General features: G+C 35.2%; 1 protein-coding gene across 1 annotated transcript; it reads left to right on the top strand.

Annotated features, from left to right (window-relative positions):
* Window positions 1-109: 109 nt before the first annotated feature.
* Window positions 110-17,752, top strand: LOC144972403 (N(6)-adenosine-methyltransferase non-catalytic subunit METTL14-like). Its single transcript, XM_078913554.1, has 11 exons — window positions 110-349; window positions 3,432-3,523; window positions 4,572-4,662; window positions 5,353-5,403; window positions 6,059-6,146; window positions 7,204-7,294; window positions 8,240-8,378; window positions 10,228-10,320; window positions 12,143-12,259; window positions 13,539-13,664; window positions 15,588-17,752. The coding sequence occupies exons 1-11, from the start codon at window positions 284-286 to the stop codon at window positions 16,056-16,058; spliced, it is 1,425 nt and encodes a 474-aa protein (XP_078769680.1). The 5' UTR covers window positions 110-283; the 3' UTR covers window positions 16,059-17,752.
* The last annotated feature ends 497 nt before the right edge of the window (window positions 17,753-18,249 follow it).

The raw sequence follows: 18,249 nt of genomic DNA, 5'->3' as shown, positions 1-18,249 counted from the left end.
AATAACTACGATAGTTGTCAAGCTAAGATAAGGAAAAGTGTTTGATTTGCTTTCTCTTTCTAGAAATCTTTCAGCTATTTGAATGCAGTTTCTGAAACCGTCTGGCAATCAACAAAAATCTCGGAAGAAAAAGAAAGTAGAGGTGTACCAGTTGCCATTCATTGTTATACAAAGCCGGTTTTATTTGCTGATTTGTAATTGAAAAACACTATACAAATGTGATTACATTACAAATACATTGGCAAAATCACCCCCTAAGTTAAGAACAATAAATAAAAAGAAAATGGCAGACCGCCTGAGTGAAATGAAAGAGCGGTCTCAGAAGAGGAAAGAGCTCTTTGCAAAATTTGTAAGTTAGGTAGGCACTTTGATAACTCCAGTTCAGTGGCCGCCGATAGGCTCACTGTAAGGTGAAACTCGTTTTTTGGAACTTTATTTTTGGCCCTTTAATGTTTTGGTCACCATGGCGTTATTTGTGAACCTATGTGACTAATGTTGGTATCATTTTAAAGGGCACAAAACAAGCTTTCTAACGGTATATTTTATTCTTAATTCCTGATTGTATTTCTCAGAAAGCTATTGAAATAAAAATTTATCAAATTTTGACTTATAAGAACTTTTTAAATTATGGATACATTTTAATTATACTTCATACATCGATAGACAATCAATTGAAGAACATCTCTGCCAAATTTCATCAAAATTGATACACTCGCTCATTATTTTATTTTTTCCGCCATCAACCCCACTTTTTTTTACAAAAACCTCATATTTTTTTCCATTTTCATTTATCCTTAATTTTGTCCATACTTTTCATACATGAAAATGATTTATATGAAAATAAAGCTTATTATTTTCTGACCTTCAAAATGATATCTAACACTTATCATTTATTTTTTAATTGAAACAAAATTACTGAAAACAATAAGTGGGCCATGTTGACTGCAAAACTCAAAATTTCCCGATAGCCGCGAGATGCTGGTTTTGAGGCAGCAGTGAGTGTGAGATCACAGATTCTCTCTGTAAAATTGACAAAAAATGTCAACAGAAAAATATAAATAACTTTGGAACCGTAAGTCGTAGAGAAACAAATAAGGTATCAAATTTTATGTTTTTTCAAGTCCCATCCCCCTGACTGGGTCAAATTAAGATATTTTGAGTTTGAAAATTTTATCAAAGTGCCTAAGTTAGGATTGAGATTGGAAAAAAAGAAATGAATGGAATGAATGAAAATGCCATTTTAATGTGATTGTGCATTCTCAAAGATAACTTAATCCTGGGGGTCAAGCATGTATCGAAAAGAAAAAAAAACCAAAACTTTTCATTCAAAATGTCACTGAACTGAGTGTCAGATGTAAAAATAAAAGAATCTGAACTGATGTCTGCTGATGCAGACGTGGGCTGAGAAAATGAGAAAATTTTTCGTTTCTATTTAATCATTATTGAGAGTGAGAGACGCACCTATGTAGTAAGGAGAAGGGTCCAAGAACTCTACCTCCACCTTCACCTCCTAGGTTCTGTCTGTCAATGACAAGAGACAATTGTTCACTCCACACTCGTGTACGTCCCCACTTGGAATTTGGCAATGTAGCATGGGCACCACGACTGCAGAAAGACAAAGACCTCATAGAAAGTGTTCTAAGTCTAAGACGCGCAACTAGGGTTATTCCTGGATTCAAAGATCTAGAATACACAGAAAGACTGAAAAAGATACAAATACTGAGCATGCAGTATAGGACCTTATCGAAGTGTTCAAATACACACATAATCTATACTCTATTAACATGAGCCTCCTCAATCTTGATTCCACCAGCACCACCAGAGGACATAGATTCAAACTCTCCAAGGAAAGGTGTTCTCTAAAACTTAGGCAGAACTTATTCTCAATTCGGGTTGTCGACAAATGGAACCGCTTGCCTGCAACAGTTGTTGACGCCCCTTCATTGCAGGCATTCAAGTGCCGTCTCGACACTCATTGGGAAACAGAAAAATACTGTTTGTAGAGTTAAATTCAGACACCTCCTTCCACTATGTGGCATGCCCAGTTTTGAGAGACGTGAATCAAATACGTTCACGAATGCACAAGAGCAGATAAAAGGCTATAAAAGCCTCATAAATGTCATTATCATACCATATCACAAGACGCTCAAAACTCAAAAATAATATATGAAAAAGTTTTTCAAAAATTGATTTTAGTGCATATTATTTGGTAAAGTATTGGGTGTAAAAATTTACCCAAAAAACGCATTTTTTAAAGCATAGACGTTTGTTTGTTCTAAATGGTTTTATGGCGCTTGCAACACATTTAGGTCATATTCATAATCAGTGCCAGTAAAAGGGAAGAAAATGGGATAGTAAAAAAGTTATAGAAATACAATTAAGGCACCAAAGAAAAACTAAGCCATAGCTAACTGGTTCAAATAGGAACAGATGTAGATTCCAAGAGCATACCATCAATGTACTTTGAGTTTGAGATCACCTAAAATGTCTCATCCTGACCAAAGCACAAGTCCCCACTAAAAGGAACATACTCAAATGATACTAGGCTGCTAGAAGCTGTGGACTGTAAAAAGTAATAAACAAAAATGAAATAACATCTTCCAAACAATAACAAAATACAAAACACGTAACTTTTCGGGTTCAAAACCCCTCTTCAGCCAACAACAAAAAACAATAGAGACATAAATACATTATACTACATCTCTGTCGTCTATCTGGAATTTAGTAATATATTTATGTCTATTGTTTTTTGTTGTTGACTGAAGAAGGGTTTTGAGCCTGAAACATTCAGTGTTTGGTATTTTGTTCTTTTTTGAAGCTGTTATTTATAATCATTTTTGTTTATTACTCAAATGTTTACAAACCATAATGTATGTAAAACCATAGAGATGATTTACAAGACAAAAAATATAATCTCCCAAAACTCTTAACTCTGTTGCCCTCCCAGTCAGGGTCCGGCCAGGGCAAGGACAAAACCAGGTAATCTCATTCCAAGACAAAGACAGAAAGAAAGTTTGAAAACAGATATGGGGGATATAAGACACATTAAGTGCCTCCTTGCATGCCCACGATTGGAGGTCAGGAACCCACCCTTTATATTTATATATGGATGTGTTAAAAAAACAAAAACAATAGAGGAGTTGTGTAACAGTGGTTGCATTTGACTAGTGGATGATCACTCTTTTGAATGACAAAATGGTGAAAATGGAAAAGCTTTGGAATATGAATTTTTAATCTTTTTTCGATTCATAATGCTGAGGTGAATTCTAGAATCAGAATTAAGTTTCAAAGCACTATGAGCACATTTAGTGATTATTCCACTATAAAAACTCCACATTGAAAAGATCCTTAGCAGAAAATCATTACACTATACACCTTCTCTTTTGTTTCATTAAACCATAAAATGTGTTATGTATTGTTTTCCCTTGCAGTATGGTTTGCAAAATCCCAAGAGCTTGAAGTCAGTTCTCAAAGTCCATGATGACCAGGAAACTAAACAAAGTGGGAAGAAGGAAAGACTTGGGTACGAAACACTCCTTTTAGAGTATGATCACTATGTTTGATCCCATCAACAGTAATTCTTGGCGGCCTTTTGGTCTTGTGGTATGACACTTATCTTTGACCCTCTGAGTCTCTGGTTTGAGTTCCACACTGTGAGCAATGCAAATTTTAGTCCTTGGAAGTGTGTGTGTGTGTGTGTGTGTGTGTGTGAGAGTGTGTCTCTCTCTCTCACTCTCTCTCTCTCTCCCCCCCCCCCTCTCTCTCTCTCTCCTCTCTCTCTCTCTCTCTCTCTTCTCTCTCCTCTCCTCCTCTCTTTCTTTCTCTCTTACTCTATCTCTCTCACACTCTTTCTCTCCCCCTCTCTTTCTCTCTCTCTCCTTTCACTCTCTCTCTCTCTCTCTCTCTCTCTCTCTCTCTCTCTCTCTCTCTCTCTCTCTCTCTCTCCCCCCCCCTCTCTCTCTTCCTGTTTTTTTGTGTAGAATATTATGAATACCTGGTTAGTAACAGCATTGTAATTGCGCCTTAGAAGCGTAATGTCTCATCCAACCTGTTAAGTTTTGCTGTATGTTTGGGACCCCTTGTAAGACACTGAATATATTTTATTTGGATATATTGTGATTCCAAGACTTTTATACAGAGAGAATGTGCAGAATATTTCTCTTATGGCGATCTGTTTTTTTTTAGTAATGTATTTATGTTTTCATTGTTTTTTGTTGTTGGCTGAAGTAGGGTTTTGAGCTCGAAATGTTTCGTGTTTGGTATTTTATTGTTTTTTGAAGCTGTTATATTCATTAAAAAAAAAACTTTTTACAGTCCACAGCTTCTAGCAGCATGGTATCACTTTGACAAAGAATATGAGATGGCTGCAGTGACATCCTATTAAAAATCTATGTGTCTTAATTTTTAAAATCGGAACACTATTGGAATATACTTAAAGACACAATGACATAAAATAAATCATAATCGGCATGCTATGAATTTGAATTCGTTGCAACTTGGGTCTTAAGAAAGTCTTTAAATTTATTTTTGACCATTGAACTCCATCCTACTAAATGCTTCTTTACTTTCAGTTTTGGCGGCGACCGTTCAGCTTTTTCATCTGTGTTATCATCTGATGCATCAGCATCATCTCGTGTTCTGAACAAAAGCAGGGATGGGGAGGTAGGTTGACATCACCAAACAAAAAAAACAAACTTGTCAAATTTATTTTTATTTTAACTAAATGCATTGGCCAATTTATGAGAGTTCTGCCTATATACTTTTACACGCATCAAATTATCAAATAGTCTCTCAAAGCCACAGCACCAATGGTGCTGGAGTTTATTGATTTCTTTAGCATTAATTAAAATGATAGTAACAATTACCCAGTAGATTTTTGACTAATCAAAACATGGAATTTGTGACACACCTTCACACGTGCTCGGCTCGACAAACATAGTTGGTTGTTTATACACAATAACGTGAATGAAATCGACCTCCCTGACCATTATTATTATTTTTATCCCACCAAATGGGTGACTATGATTGATGTCAATTAGGAGGATGATGATGATAATGATGATGATGATGATGATTATCCTCGCTATCACCATGACTACTGCTATTATTATAATTATTATTATTGTTATTATTATTATTATTATTATTATTATTATTATTATTATTATTATTATTATTATTATTATTATTATTATTATTATTATTAATTATTATTATTATTATTATTATTATTATTATTATTATTATTATTATTATTATTATTATTATTATTATTATTATTATTATTATTATTATTGTTATTATTATTAATATTATCATTATACATTTACTCTTTGTCTTTCTCACATACAGGAAGATTTTGATACTGAAGAGGTCTACACCGATTCCAGCGCCTTCTTGAAAGTACGTCAATTTCCAAATAATGAGATGATAATATAACGTATTGTTTGATCTGATTTGTCATTTGATGCTTTCACTGTTTCTAGTGCCATTACTTGGAAATTCAATCATTTGTCACTGCTTCACGTTATGCATTGCTCCATGTCTTTTCAGTCATTGAAATGTTCATGCAGTTTTTGTCTTGTCCTACATGTTGAGTGTTGCTGTTGGCCAGGAACCCCCTGTAATGCTGGATATTGCCCTATATAAAAGCTCGATTTTTAAAAATATTTCTTTTTTGTAGTCGTAGACTTTATTTTTCTTGTTATTACTTTTGCTCTTGTCCATCATGATCATCATCATCATCATCATCATCATCATCATCATCATCATCATCATCATCATCATCATCATCATCAACTTCTTCTTTGTCTTCATCTCCCTCTCCTTTAAAAAAAAAAATTGATAGCAAGGAAATTTGGAAAGCAGTTGTGTATGTGTGTATGTGCATATTTTTGCATTTTTGCGTATCAGAATATGAGCATTTAAGTGTGTGTGTGTGTTGTTGATTGTTTAACTGTGATATGATGTGCATACATCCTTTGGTGATTATACATTTCAAAATTTCATCAAGACGTTATTGATGACCTGACATGTTCTGCTTTATGCCACTGTCCAGGGTACCCAAAGTGAAAACCCACACAATGATTACTGTCAGCATTTTGTGGACACAGGGGAGAGACCTCAGAACTTCATCAGGGATGCTGGTAAGTCTCCTAAAATGATAGTCCTTCATAGCCATTACGTCTATGGAGCCGGAGTTTCTATAGCGTGAAACAGACAATAACAATTGTTTGCTACCCTCTGGTTAGGACACTAGTCTAATGACAAATACTTTCCACCAGATATAACAGATCCAGCTACTCAATCATTGCTGGGTGGATAAGGGGGTGAGGGGTGGGGGAAGGTCAGAAAAGAAATCTAGGCTTCACTCAGGATTGATCTCTACCCCTTTGTTTATGAAGTGAGTGCTCTACCAACTGAGCTATTGGGACCCCTCTATTCTTTTCAAGGGGTTGCGGGTGGGAGAAAATCAGAAAAAAAAATCTAGGCTTCACTCAGGATTAATCTCTACCCCTTTGCTTATGAAGCGAGTGCTCTACCAACTGAGCTATTGGGACCCCTCTAGAATTAGTTTCAACAGAAAGCCCATACAGATTTGCCACTCGAGAGACTAAATCACAATATAGATGTAAATTATTTTCTGTCAGATTTGGCCATATTCAAATTTTTTCCACACGATTTTAATTTTAAAACCAAATTTTTTAAGGGAAGCTTGGGAAATATTGATTATTACTTTTTTTTGTCACTCTTATCAGTCCACAAAGCAGTGCTTTATTAAATGTAATCTTATGATTTAATTGAACTAATTAAATGATTTATTCATTGATTTATATTTCTATCAATGTATTTTTTCAAAGATTAGAGCCAATGTATTATTTATCTTGTAAACACTTTATTAATTCGAAGTCAAGACAATATACCAAATTAAACGATAACATTCCATGTTAATAACATTAATATTATTATTATTATTATTATTATTATTATTATTATTATTATTATTATTATTATTATTGTATTATTATTATTATTATTATTATTATTATTATTATTATTATGCAATTAAAGCCATTATTAGGGTATCAAAAAAAACAAGCAACAAAAAACCCCAACATATTTTTAATATTAAACCCCTTAAATATCCTTTTCACCCCTCCTTTAAAAAATTAAATGATAAATTCACTCATTGTCTATTTCCAGGTCTTGCAAACCGATTTGAAGAGTACCCCAAACAACGCGAACTGATTAGACTGAAAGATGATTTGATATCTAAATCAAGCACTCCACCAATGTAAGACTCTATTCCTGTTTTGTATGTGTGTTGTTGTATGTGCAGTGGTGTCAACCTTACTTAAATAAAGCATATTCTTAGCCATTTTTTCTCATTGTACACATTTTTTGAGGAGTGTACGCATCATTGAATTTTTATTATTTAAGCAATTTTAGCAATTTTTAGTGTACTGAAACACTTTAATCTGTTTGTTGACCTGGACGTTCATTTAGGGAGTTCAGTATAGTATTATCTGGGTGGGTTATATCAGATATATAAGTGGATTCTGGAAGTGGATACTATTTATATTGTCTATAAAGAATAAGTTTATTCATGGATTTAAATTTTCAGTTATAAAATTGCTCGTATGGCCAGAGAAGAAAGGACGACTTCACCCAGGATCGATCTCAGCCCCCTTGGGTGAGAAGAGCTCAACTCAACTCAAATCTGAAACTGAAACAGCTGAAACAATTTTGTTCTCTTGTTCCACCACGAACCTTCAAGCTGACTTGGAGACTTTTAATTTGCATGAGCTGAACTGCGTTCGATCCTGATCAAGCCTCCATTTGAGGAAATTCAGCGAATTTGGCACAAAATCTCAATTAAAATACCCTCCCTAGGAGTAAATTGAATGTTCTGATGAAAGAAATGTTACCATTGGTTCAATTTTTAGTACTTTTGTAGAAAGTAGGATTTGATTACATTATTAATTTTTGCCTTTCAAGACTGGCCACATTGTGCGGCCATTGGCCAGTAGAACAGATTCTGCTCTGGCCGCACAGTGCGGCCAGTGGTGTTGAAAGATTTAACAGACCCACCTATCTCATCTTAGCTGGATGAAAAGGGGAGTCAAGAAAATAATGGAGGACTTCACCCGGGATCGATCTCAGCCCCCTTGGGTGAGAAGTGCTCAATTCAACTCAAATCTGAAACTGCTAAAACAATTTTGTTCTCTTGTTCAACCAGGTACCTTCAAGCCGACTTGGAGACTTTTAATTTGCATGAGCTGAACTGCAAGTTTGACACGATCCTGATAGAGCCTCCATTTGAGGAATATCAACGCACACACGGCGTTGTCTTTGACAAGTATTGGGACTGGGACGAGGTAACTATACTATGGTGTAGATTGTGCTGTTTGTTTGTTTTGAAGGGTTTATGGCGCTTGCAACACATTTAGGTTATATCAGCGCCAGTAGATTGTGGTGTCATTGGCTCAGTGGTATTGTGTATTATATCGAAAGCAGCAGGCGAAGTTGGCTGTAATAGGCCATTTAAAAAAAAAAGTCTGGCTGTAATAAGTGATTTTAAAAAAGTTCCTTCGGGGCCATTAGACTCTTAGAACCAGAGATTATCACACTTTTTATTGTGTTCAAAGACAATAGCAATTGCTTGCGACCCTTTGGATAGGACATTCGTCTATCAAGTATTTTCCTTTAGATTTAACAGAAGCACCTATTTAATCACTGCTGGGTGAAAAGGGGAGTCGGACAATAAAGGGCGACTTCACCCGGGATCGATCTCAGCCCCTTTCGTGTGAGAAGCGAGTGCTCTACCAACTGAGCTATTAGAACCCCCAAATGAGTGATAAAATGGGTTGACAAATTCTGATCTTTTGTAAGGTACTTCATCAACGTCACCTCACTTGACTTGTGTATGAATGAGTACCAGGCTTTTGGCAGTTATGGATACTGTAAGATCGAAAACACAAAAAGGACACCTAACCGGCAACTTGAACTAAAAAATTGAAATTTTGTTCCATATGGCCAGTTGGAGAATAAGTGAAGTATTGTTAAGTGCATTTAGTTTATGTAAAAAAAAAATTACGCCTTTTTCTATCACCCATATCTGTTTTCTCTTTCCACACTGCTCTCTGACTTTGTTTGGGATTAAGTTTGCTTGTATTTTTTCTCGGGGTCCTGGCAGATATCCTTAGCTAGGATGGAGACAGTCGTATAGTAACTTTTTTTGAGAGATGATATGTTTTTCCTTGTAAATTTATGTATATTATAGTTATTCGTTTTGAATATATTGTGCATTAGAGTTCATCCTTCATTACCAGATCCTTTAATTGTGACTTACTTATTCCTCTTCGGGCCTTGAGGCACGTAGGGCATCCACCAGACATCTCCATTTTTTGCGATCGGCTGCTTTTGCGGTGGCTATATTCCAGGACAGGCCTGCTTCCTTTAATTCTTTCTCCATGGTCCTTTGCCAGGTTTCTTTGTGACTGGGTGGGACATTTAGGCAATGTCAAAATAGGCACCACATTGGTAGATTGATTGTGGAATCCTTTGTTCTCTATTTAAACCAGTCCTCACTCCGAACAATAACCCGGACAGATGGAGTTCGTAAACGGGGGACTGCAATCCATCTAAGAGAAGGACACTCTGAACAAAAACCCGGACAGATCGAGTTCGCTAACAGGGGACCGCAATCGATCTAGGAGAAGGACACTCTGAAGCAAAACCGCCACTGCCTTGTGGACAGACCTTCGATGGTCAAAGGCTAAGGAAGCAAATCCTGAAAAACAGCATGCCGAAGACAGAGCAGCGGGGCCGGAAGGCGCAAATATCACAGGAAACTGGAAACTGCCACTGCATGCTTAAATCCCAATATGACAAACCAGTCCTCTTTGTTTTGGCTTTTCTTTGGTGCTTTTAGCTTCAGATCTACAGCCTATAAGTGGCACTCAAGTGACCTGCTGGCACCAGCAGCTATTGGCTCCCACTACCCCCACACCGTTATTATTCCGGTTTTCCATATAGTACGCCATACCTTAAATCGGATCTTTACCGCCCATAGATCAACCCCACTAGTGGGAAAGTCTTTGAATAAGTCTCAAACAGCACAGGGCCGTACTGCCTTACAACACCAGATGCCACAAGTGACGTAAAACCCATTTAACGAACAAAAACAAACTCTTCTAATGACAATATTTTTGTCTTCTCCTTTAGATTGAGTCACTAGATATCCCATCTCTGGCAGCAATGAGGTCCTTCCTTTGGTTGTGGTGTGGTAATGCTGAAGGCTTGGAGAGAGGCAGACAGGTAGGTTGGTTATGATAATATCATGTTTGTTTCTATAACAAGGTAATGCCACATAATAATAGTAATAATAATAATAATATAATAATAATAATAATAATAATAATAATAATAATAATTATTATTATTATTATTATTATTATTATTATTATTATTATTATTATTATTATTATTATTATTATTATTATTATTATTATTATTATTATTATTATTATTCCACCTGTCTCATTGGAAAACCCTATCATTTCTTAGTAAATACGTAATTGTTGAATAATGCTTTGAACGCGTTGAATAAAAAATTTATTCAACGATTGCAGAATATTTTCACACACTTTATTGGTGTGAAATAATCTGTGAAAGACAGCTGGTTGGTAATTATAAATAATCTTTTGGTGCGCATGAATACAAATCCAACGTTTTTAGTTTTGGATCAAATTGTCATTCAAGTAGAAGGAGAAAGAAACAAATTGAGGTGATTAGAAATACAAATACCATACCATTTTGGTACAAAATATCTAATAATCTAACTTGTAGGGGTGGAATAAACGTAGTCATTTATTTCTTTGTATTTATTAAACTCGTTATATTTTTATCGTGTAAGCTCGTTGTGTTATTGGGCAGGATGAGAATAACTTGTTTAATAAATACAAAGAGATGAAAGAATCATTTATTATTATGCCACTATTTTTTTTCCTTTTTAAAAAAAAAAAATTGTCTATCATTTCCCTTGTGATATAACCATGCTATAAAAAATAAATGTAAAATCATGAGTCAGCAATTGTGATTATGATCAGTTCTCAAAGCTATGACCTAATTACTTAACTAGAGAGAGATAAAGTAGAGAAGAGGGTGAGTAAAGCCCTGCCCCGTGACCCATGCTCATCATCTATGAAGCTGTGGACTGTAAAAAGAAATGAACAAAAATGAATATAACAGCTTCAAAAAATAAACAAAATACCAAACACGGAACGTTTCGGGCTCAAAACCTTTCTTCAGCAATTAACAAAAACGATTAATACAAGACATGACTTAAAATCTAGACGAACAGTAGTAAAGGCGAGACATGCCGATGTTTCTCTGTTGTCAGTCTGGATTTTAATTGATGTATGAATGTTTTAATTCTTTTTTTTTATTGGATAAATAAGGATTTTAAGCCCGAAACGCTCCATGTTTGGTATTTTGTTCTTTTTTTTAAAGCTATTTATATTAATTTTTGTTCATTACTGGATTTTTTCATTGTGATCTTCATGTCTGTATAGAGGGCATTGTCCAATTTTTCTACAGGAGCAATTTCCTTATAGAAAATTCAAATCAAGCATATTACATTGGAATTGTGACTTCTCTCTCGTATATCCCATATTTTTCAATTGACTTTACAGGACATTTTCACAATTTTTGATTTTTAAAAAAAAAGATTCACCTCGTCTCTTCTAAAAAATTAGAATTCTTCTTAATAGATAAGTATACCTCATACTGTTGTTAATTGAGCTTTTGAGCTTTTTTATACAGTGCAATATCACTTAACATGCTCAAAGCACTTTACAAAGGGTCCCTAGCCAACAGCAACACTTAACATGTAGGATGGGACATGACGCCTGTTAGGCGATATTACATTTTTTTTCGGACAGAGACAATGGTGGCCAGATACTCATTTCACACCTGAGTACGGTGAGAGAATGTGAGTAAAGAGCCTTTTCCAAGGACTCAACCATTCGCCAAGAGAGGCTTGAACCCAGGACCTTCCAATCTGAAAACGAGTGTCATACCAAAAGACCATATTGCTGCACAGTTAACAGTTTTTTTCTATCTATGGTCCATCTTACAGTGTATGAAGCGTTGGGGTTTCCGACGTTGTGAGGACATCTGTTGGATTAAGACCAATATCAAACACCCTGGCCACAACAAAAATTTGGAACCTGATGCCATCTTCCAAAGAACCAAAGTAAGTCTCACTTTTATTTTCTGTTAAAAAATAATAATAAAAATACAGGGATGCCAAATGTCTGGGTTTTCCAGCCTTTTTCCGGTTTTTCACATCTCTGCAGATTTTCCTGTCTACAAGAAGAATGCTACTGAAGGTCTTTCTTCACAAGACAGAAATAAATATTATTGAAATTGAGGCATCAAAGGCCCCATACATTTGTAAAAGGAATGGAGAGAGTTATGAGAGGTGTTTTTGTTTGTTTATTTACAAGGACTCATTTTAAGCGAGATGTGATACTTCCACTCATTTTCAGTTGTTTTTTTCTGTAAAAAATCGTTTGGCATCCCTGTAAATAAAAACAGAAAAGACCAAAACATGAATACATACATTTTTATAGCACATTTCTATGTAGTTATCATGCTGAATTGTTATTCACAAAGTTGTGTTTTATACAAACTCTGCTAAGTTGTATCCAAATAAAAAATAAGTTTACACTGTCAATTAATCTATTGGACACATTAGAATCAGCAGAGAAAATTAAAAGTTTCAAAACACTCGGGGTATTGCTCTTATGAGGCAAACAAGGCAAGTATTTTTCCTCTCTAAGTCACTAAATAAATGAATAAATAAATAAATAATAATAATAATAATAATAATAATAATAATAATAATAATAATAATAATAATAATAATAATAATAATAATGATAATAATAATAATAATAATGATAATAATAATAATAATAATAATAATAATAATAATAATAATAATAATAATAATAATAATAATAATAATAATAATAACAATAATAATAATAACAATAATAATAATAATGATAATAATAATAATATAATATAATAATAATAATAATAATAATAATAATAATAATAATGATAATATAATATAATAATAATAATAATAATAATAATAATAATAATAATAATAATAATAATAATAATAATAATAATAATAATAATAATAATAATAATAATATAATAATAATAATAATAAATAATATAATAATAATAATAATAATAATAATAATAATAATAATAATAATAATAATAATAATAATAATAATAATAAAACGGTCCCTTGGCTCAGTCTTATATATAATAAGCAATCCTGGCTCAGCTGTACGGTCTTTGCTTCATATCTGAAAGGTACCGAGTTCAATCACCCGCTGTTGCACAGTATGGCCTTGGAATAGACCCTAGAGACAAATTTCCCCGGTGGATGAATAAAGGGAATTTTATTTATTTTATTTATTATTTATTGATATATTTCTCTCTCTCAGGAACATTGTATAATGGGCATTAAAGGCACTGTGAAACGCAACGCAGATGGAGATTTCATTCACGCCAATGTTGACATCGACCTCATTATCGATGAGCAACCTGAATACGGCAGCAAAGAAAAACCTGTGAGTAAATACGGCCTTTAATTTTATCTTGAATTTCTCTGTGCCATGAGATCTGGACGTTCTTTTTGTTGTGGCTGTGTTGTTGTAGAGGTACACACTCTAGGATTTATAACACGACCTAACATTTAGTCTGAGGGCCTGAATGGTGGACTAGATACCTTGACAATATACATTTTGCACACAGCTTTTTTTTTAAAAATCGGAACTGAACTTTGAATTAGTTGCTCCCCCTGGAATCAGGAGTCCTTCAGAGCCATTAGCCCCATGGAGCCGGAGTTTATCCTGGTTTCTGTAGCGTGAAACGGGCAGTAACAACTGCTTGTCACCCTTTGGATAGGACACTTAGTCTACTATCACAAAGTACTTTCCGCTAGATCTAATGGATCCATCTACCTAAACACTGCTCAGTGGGCAGAAAGGTCAGAACAAAAATCTCGATTTCACCAGGGATCTAGCTCTATCTTTTTGCGAGTGAATCAAGAGTCAACTGAGCTCTATGTGCGGCTATGTGGTTTAGTGGTATGACACTCGCTTTCGGATCGGAAGTCCTGGGTTCGAGCCTCGCTCGGTGCATAGTTGAGTCCTTGGAAAAGGCTCTTTACTCACATTTTCTCACCGTACTCAGGTGTAAAATGAGTACCTGGCTGTTTACAGCGTTGTCTCTGTGCGAAAAAAATTGTAATATAGCCTAACAGGCGTCATGTCTCTTTCTACATGTTACGTGTTGCTGTTGGTCATCGACCCCTTGTAAAGCGCCTTGAGCACGTTCAGTGGATATTGCTCTATATAAAAGCTCAAGCTATCAGGGCCTCTGGTACCTCCAGTATAAAGTAGCTTTTTCTTAGTCTGTAAATTGTATTGATGCTTAACATGCAGCATGTCTCATCTTATGCGTTTAATGTGCTGTGTTCAATTATCAGAGATGAAAAAGTCTTCAAAGCATTTGTGAGGCTGGCTGAGAAAACCCGGGAATATGCGGCAAGCTTCGATTCGAGATATGAGCCAAATATATTATTTCAGAAATGAAAAAGTGCTCAAAGTGATTCGAGATATGAGCCGAATATATTATTTCAGAAATGAAAAAGTGCTCAAAGTGAGCCAAAATCGAAGATAAAGTGTTTCCCATAGCAACAAATTTTATTCAGAAAAAAATTAATAACTTGGTTTCTAATAGATATAGAAAGAAAATTTATAGTGGTAAATGATCAGAAAGATGTGGTCTACACCACTGCATACACAACTCAATTTATGAAATTTGCACATCTTTCTGGATTTTCTCAGCGAGCCACACATTTGTAGTTTTCTGTTCTTATGTTATGACACCTGACCTCTAGCCTGAAGGTTCTTGGTTCAAGCCCCACTGAGTCCCTGGAGAGGCTGTTTATTCACATTCTCTCACTATATATCCATTGTAAAAGGAGTACTTGGCTGGACAAAGTGTTGTCTGTGTTACAAAAAGATGTAAGTGCACCTTTCAGGTATCCAGTCTCGTCCTACATGATTAGTGTTGCTGTTGGCTTGAGATCCATTTGTAAAGTGCTTTGAATGTATTTAGTATTTTTTGGATTTTGTTTGTTTGTTGATAATTTACATTGTAAATTTGTATATATATACTATATATAACAACAAATTGTTTTTTCTTTTTGTTGCAGTTGCCGAGGAAGGGATTTGAACCCGAAGTACTTGTGATTGGTTATTTTGTTAATTTTTTAAGCTGGTATATTCATTTTTGTTCAATACTTTGTACATTCCACAGCTTATTGTAGCTAAGTATCATTTTTTAAGTCAATCACAGATTCAACAGACCTGTTCAGACAAGGAAGGTAATTCTCTGAACATGCAATTTGTTCACTTAATCAAACTGAGATTCACATAGTCTGATTTATAAACATTCAAACATTTTCTTGTTGTTCATCTCACCAGGTGGAGATATTTCACATCATTGAGCATTTCTGCCTGGGACGTCGACGTCTCCACCTTTTTGCCCGTGACAGTACCATCAGACCTGGCTGGCTCTCGGTAGGCCCAGGCCTGACCAGCTCCAACTTTGACCACCAGCGCTACACAAGCTTCTTCTCCAGCAGCCCTGAGGCTTATCTGACGGGATGCACCGAGGATATTGAACGACTGCGACCTAAATCTCCTCCGCCCAAAATGGGTATGGGATCTTCCACTGGTGGGGAAAGGGGTGGTGGAAGGGGTGGCAGAGGGGGTAGAGGTGGAGGAGTCGGGGGTAGTGGTGGTGGTGGTGGTGGGGGTGTAGGGGGTGGAGGACCAGGGGTTATGGCTAGCTCGGGGGGACCAAGGGGTGGTGGTGTTGGGGGGATTGGTGGTAGGGGTGGAGGTATGGGGGGTGGGGGTATGATAAGAGGGGGTGGAGAGGAGGAGGAATAGGTGGAGGGGGTCCTATCATGAGAGGGGGTGGTGGTATTGGAGGTGGGGGAGGATTTAGGGGTGGTCGAGGGGGTAGGGGAGGGATGAGGCATTCCGAGGACTACAGAGATAATGGAATGAGATGATTTTTAGATTGGAAGTTTTGTGAATGGTTTGGTCATTGTTGGGGTTGTTTTAATGCTCAATGTATTGTATTATATTATTGTGTAGAAATCTGTGTTGTGAAGCTGTGCTATGAGAGAGAGAGAGAAAGATAAAGATTTAAGAGAGAGAGAGAGAGAGAGTAATGAACAAAAATGAACGTAGCAGTTTCCAAAAGGACTAAATACCAAACACGACAAATTTTGGGCTCAAAACCCTTCTTCAGTCGATAGCAAAAACAATGTTTGTTATTGCTTTTTTTTTTCTCTATTGGCTAAAGAAGGGTTTTGTCTCTGATTGAAATTGGAAATAGTTGGCATGTCTAAATTTCATGCAACATGGGGACTCAAATATAATCAAGTATACAAGCCTGAGGAGGGAGGCTGGGGGGGGGGGTAGAGCACTCACTTCAGAAGCAAAGGGACCGAGATTGACTCCGGGCGAAGTTGAGATTTTTTTTTCTGACCCCTCTGTCCACCCAGCAGTGATTGGGTAGCTGGGTCTGATAGATCTGGCAGAAAGTACTTTGCGATAGAGTAGCATCCTATCTAAAGGATAGCGGGCAATTGCTATTGTCCATTTCATGATATAGATACTGGGATAACTACGGCTCCATAGGTCATTTTCATAAAATTTCCACAAAAATCCCCAAAACTAAAGTTTTTTTTTAAAAACTTAGGAAAAAATTTGGATGGATAGAAACAGCCGAATGTATAGTTATAGTTTTGGGAGATGATATTTTTTTCCTTGTAAATCATCTCTCTGTTATGTACTGTTATTTTTTTTTATTCTTAACATATGATTTGTGAACATTTGAGTGTATTCCTCTAAGTGGGGACTTGTGCTGGTGTCTGGGTGAGACTTTTCGGTGATCCCAAACTAAGTACACTGATATTGTGCTCTTGGAATCTACATCTGTTCCCTATTTGAACCATTCTCCTTTGTCTTACTTTTTCCTCAAGTCCTTTTAATTCTATGTCTAGAATGTTTTTACTCTCCAATTTTTTTCCTTTTTACTGGCACTGATCTGACCTACATGTGTTTGCAAGCACCGTCAAACTCATGAAAGCAAAAAACAAAACGAACCAGTTCCCTTTGTAATACTTTTCTTGGGTGCTTTTTATTAAATGATCCAATCTTCTTCCTTTTTTTTTTTTTACTAAAAGGTTTTGCTGTAAAATACTTGAAAAGACAACAAAACATTTTATATATTTTTAAACATTATAGGTTTATATCACCTATTGTATTGAAAAGCAAAATAATTTGTTTTATCTCATTGTTCTACTTTGTATATTTCTCATTATTGAATATCTGATCAATAAATGAATTGTTTCATTGTCACTTTACTCGGCCATGCTATTGTTGTCTGACCACTTCCCATTGTAGTGAAAATGTGCTTTTAAAGTTCAAAATGAAGAACAATTTTTATTTTTTTAACTGTTGTGTTGACTGCAACTTAAGTGGTTGGAATTGTAAAAGTGATATCTAATAACTTTTTTGTAAAAAATAATTTATTTTATTTTATGATCAATAAATAAATTGTTTCATTGTCATTCGATTATGCTATTGTTGTCTGACCACTTCCCATTGTAGTGCAAAATAAATTTGAAAAATTTGAGCTTTTATATAAGTGCAATATCCACTAAACATGCTCAAAGCGCTTTACAAAGGGCTAATAACAATTATTAGTTTATAAATGTTGTGTTGACCGCAGCTCTAGTGGTTGCAATTGTATCAGTGATAATAAATTATCCGTAATATATAATGTCTTTTATTTTATGCAGTAAAAAGAATTCCTTTCAGTTATCCGATCATGTGAACTGTGGAATTAGCATCAATTTCTCTTATACGAGATTGTAAGCTGTATGAAATTTGAAAAAAAAATTAAATAAGAAAACGAAAATAACTAAAAAATATACCCCCAAAAGAATAGCAACAGTAACAAAACAAAAACAAACAAAAAAAAACAAGCAAAAAGAAAAATAAATAAATAAAACCCAACAAAAGAGAAGAAAACCAGAAAGCCGAAATTATGGGTTTTGAGCCCAAA

This window comes from Berghia stephanieae, chromosome 5 (assembly GCF_034508935.2).
Source record: "Berghia stephanieae isolate SIO BIC M18660-M18661 chromosome 5, UCSD_Bste_1.3, whole genome shotgun sequence".
Lineage (NCBI taxonomy): Eukaryota > Metazoa > Mollusca > Gastropoda > Nudibranchia > Aeolidiidae > Berghia > Berghia stephanieae.
The sequence above is the reverse complement of the archived record's forward strand: the minus strand, read 5'-3'. Positions and strand labels throughout refer to the sequence as shown.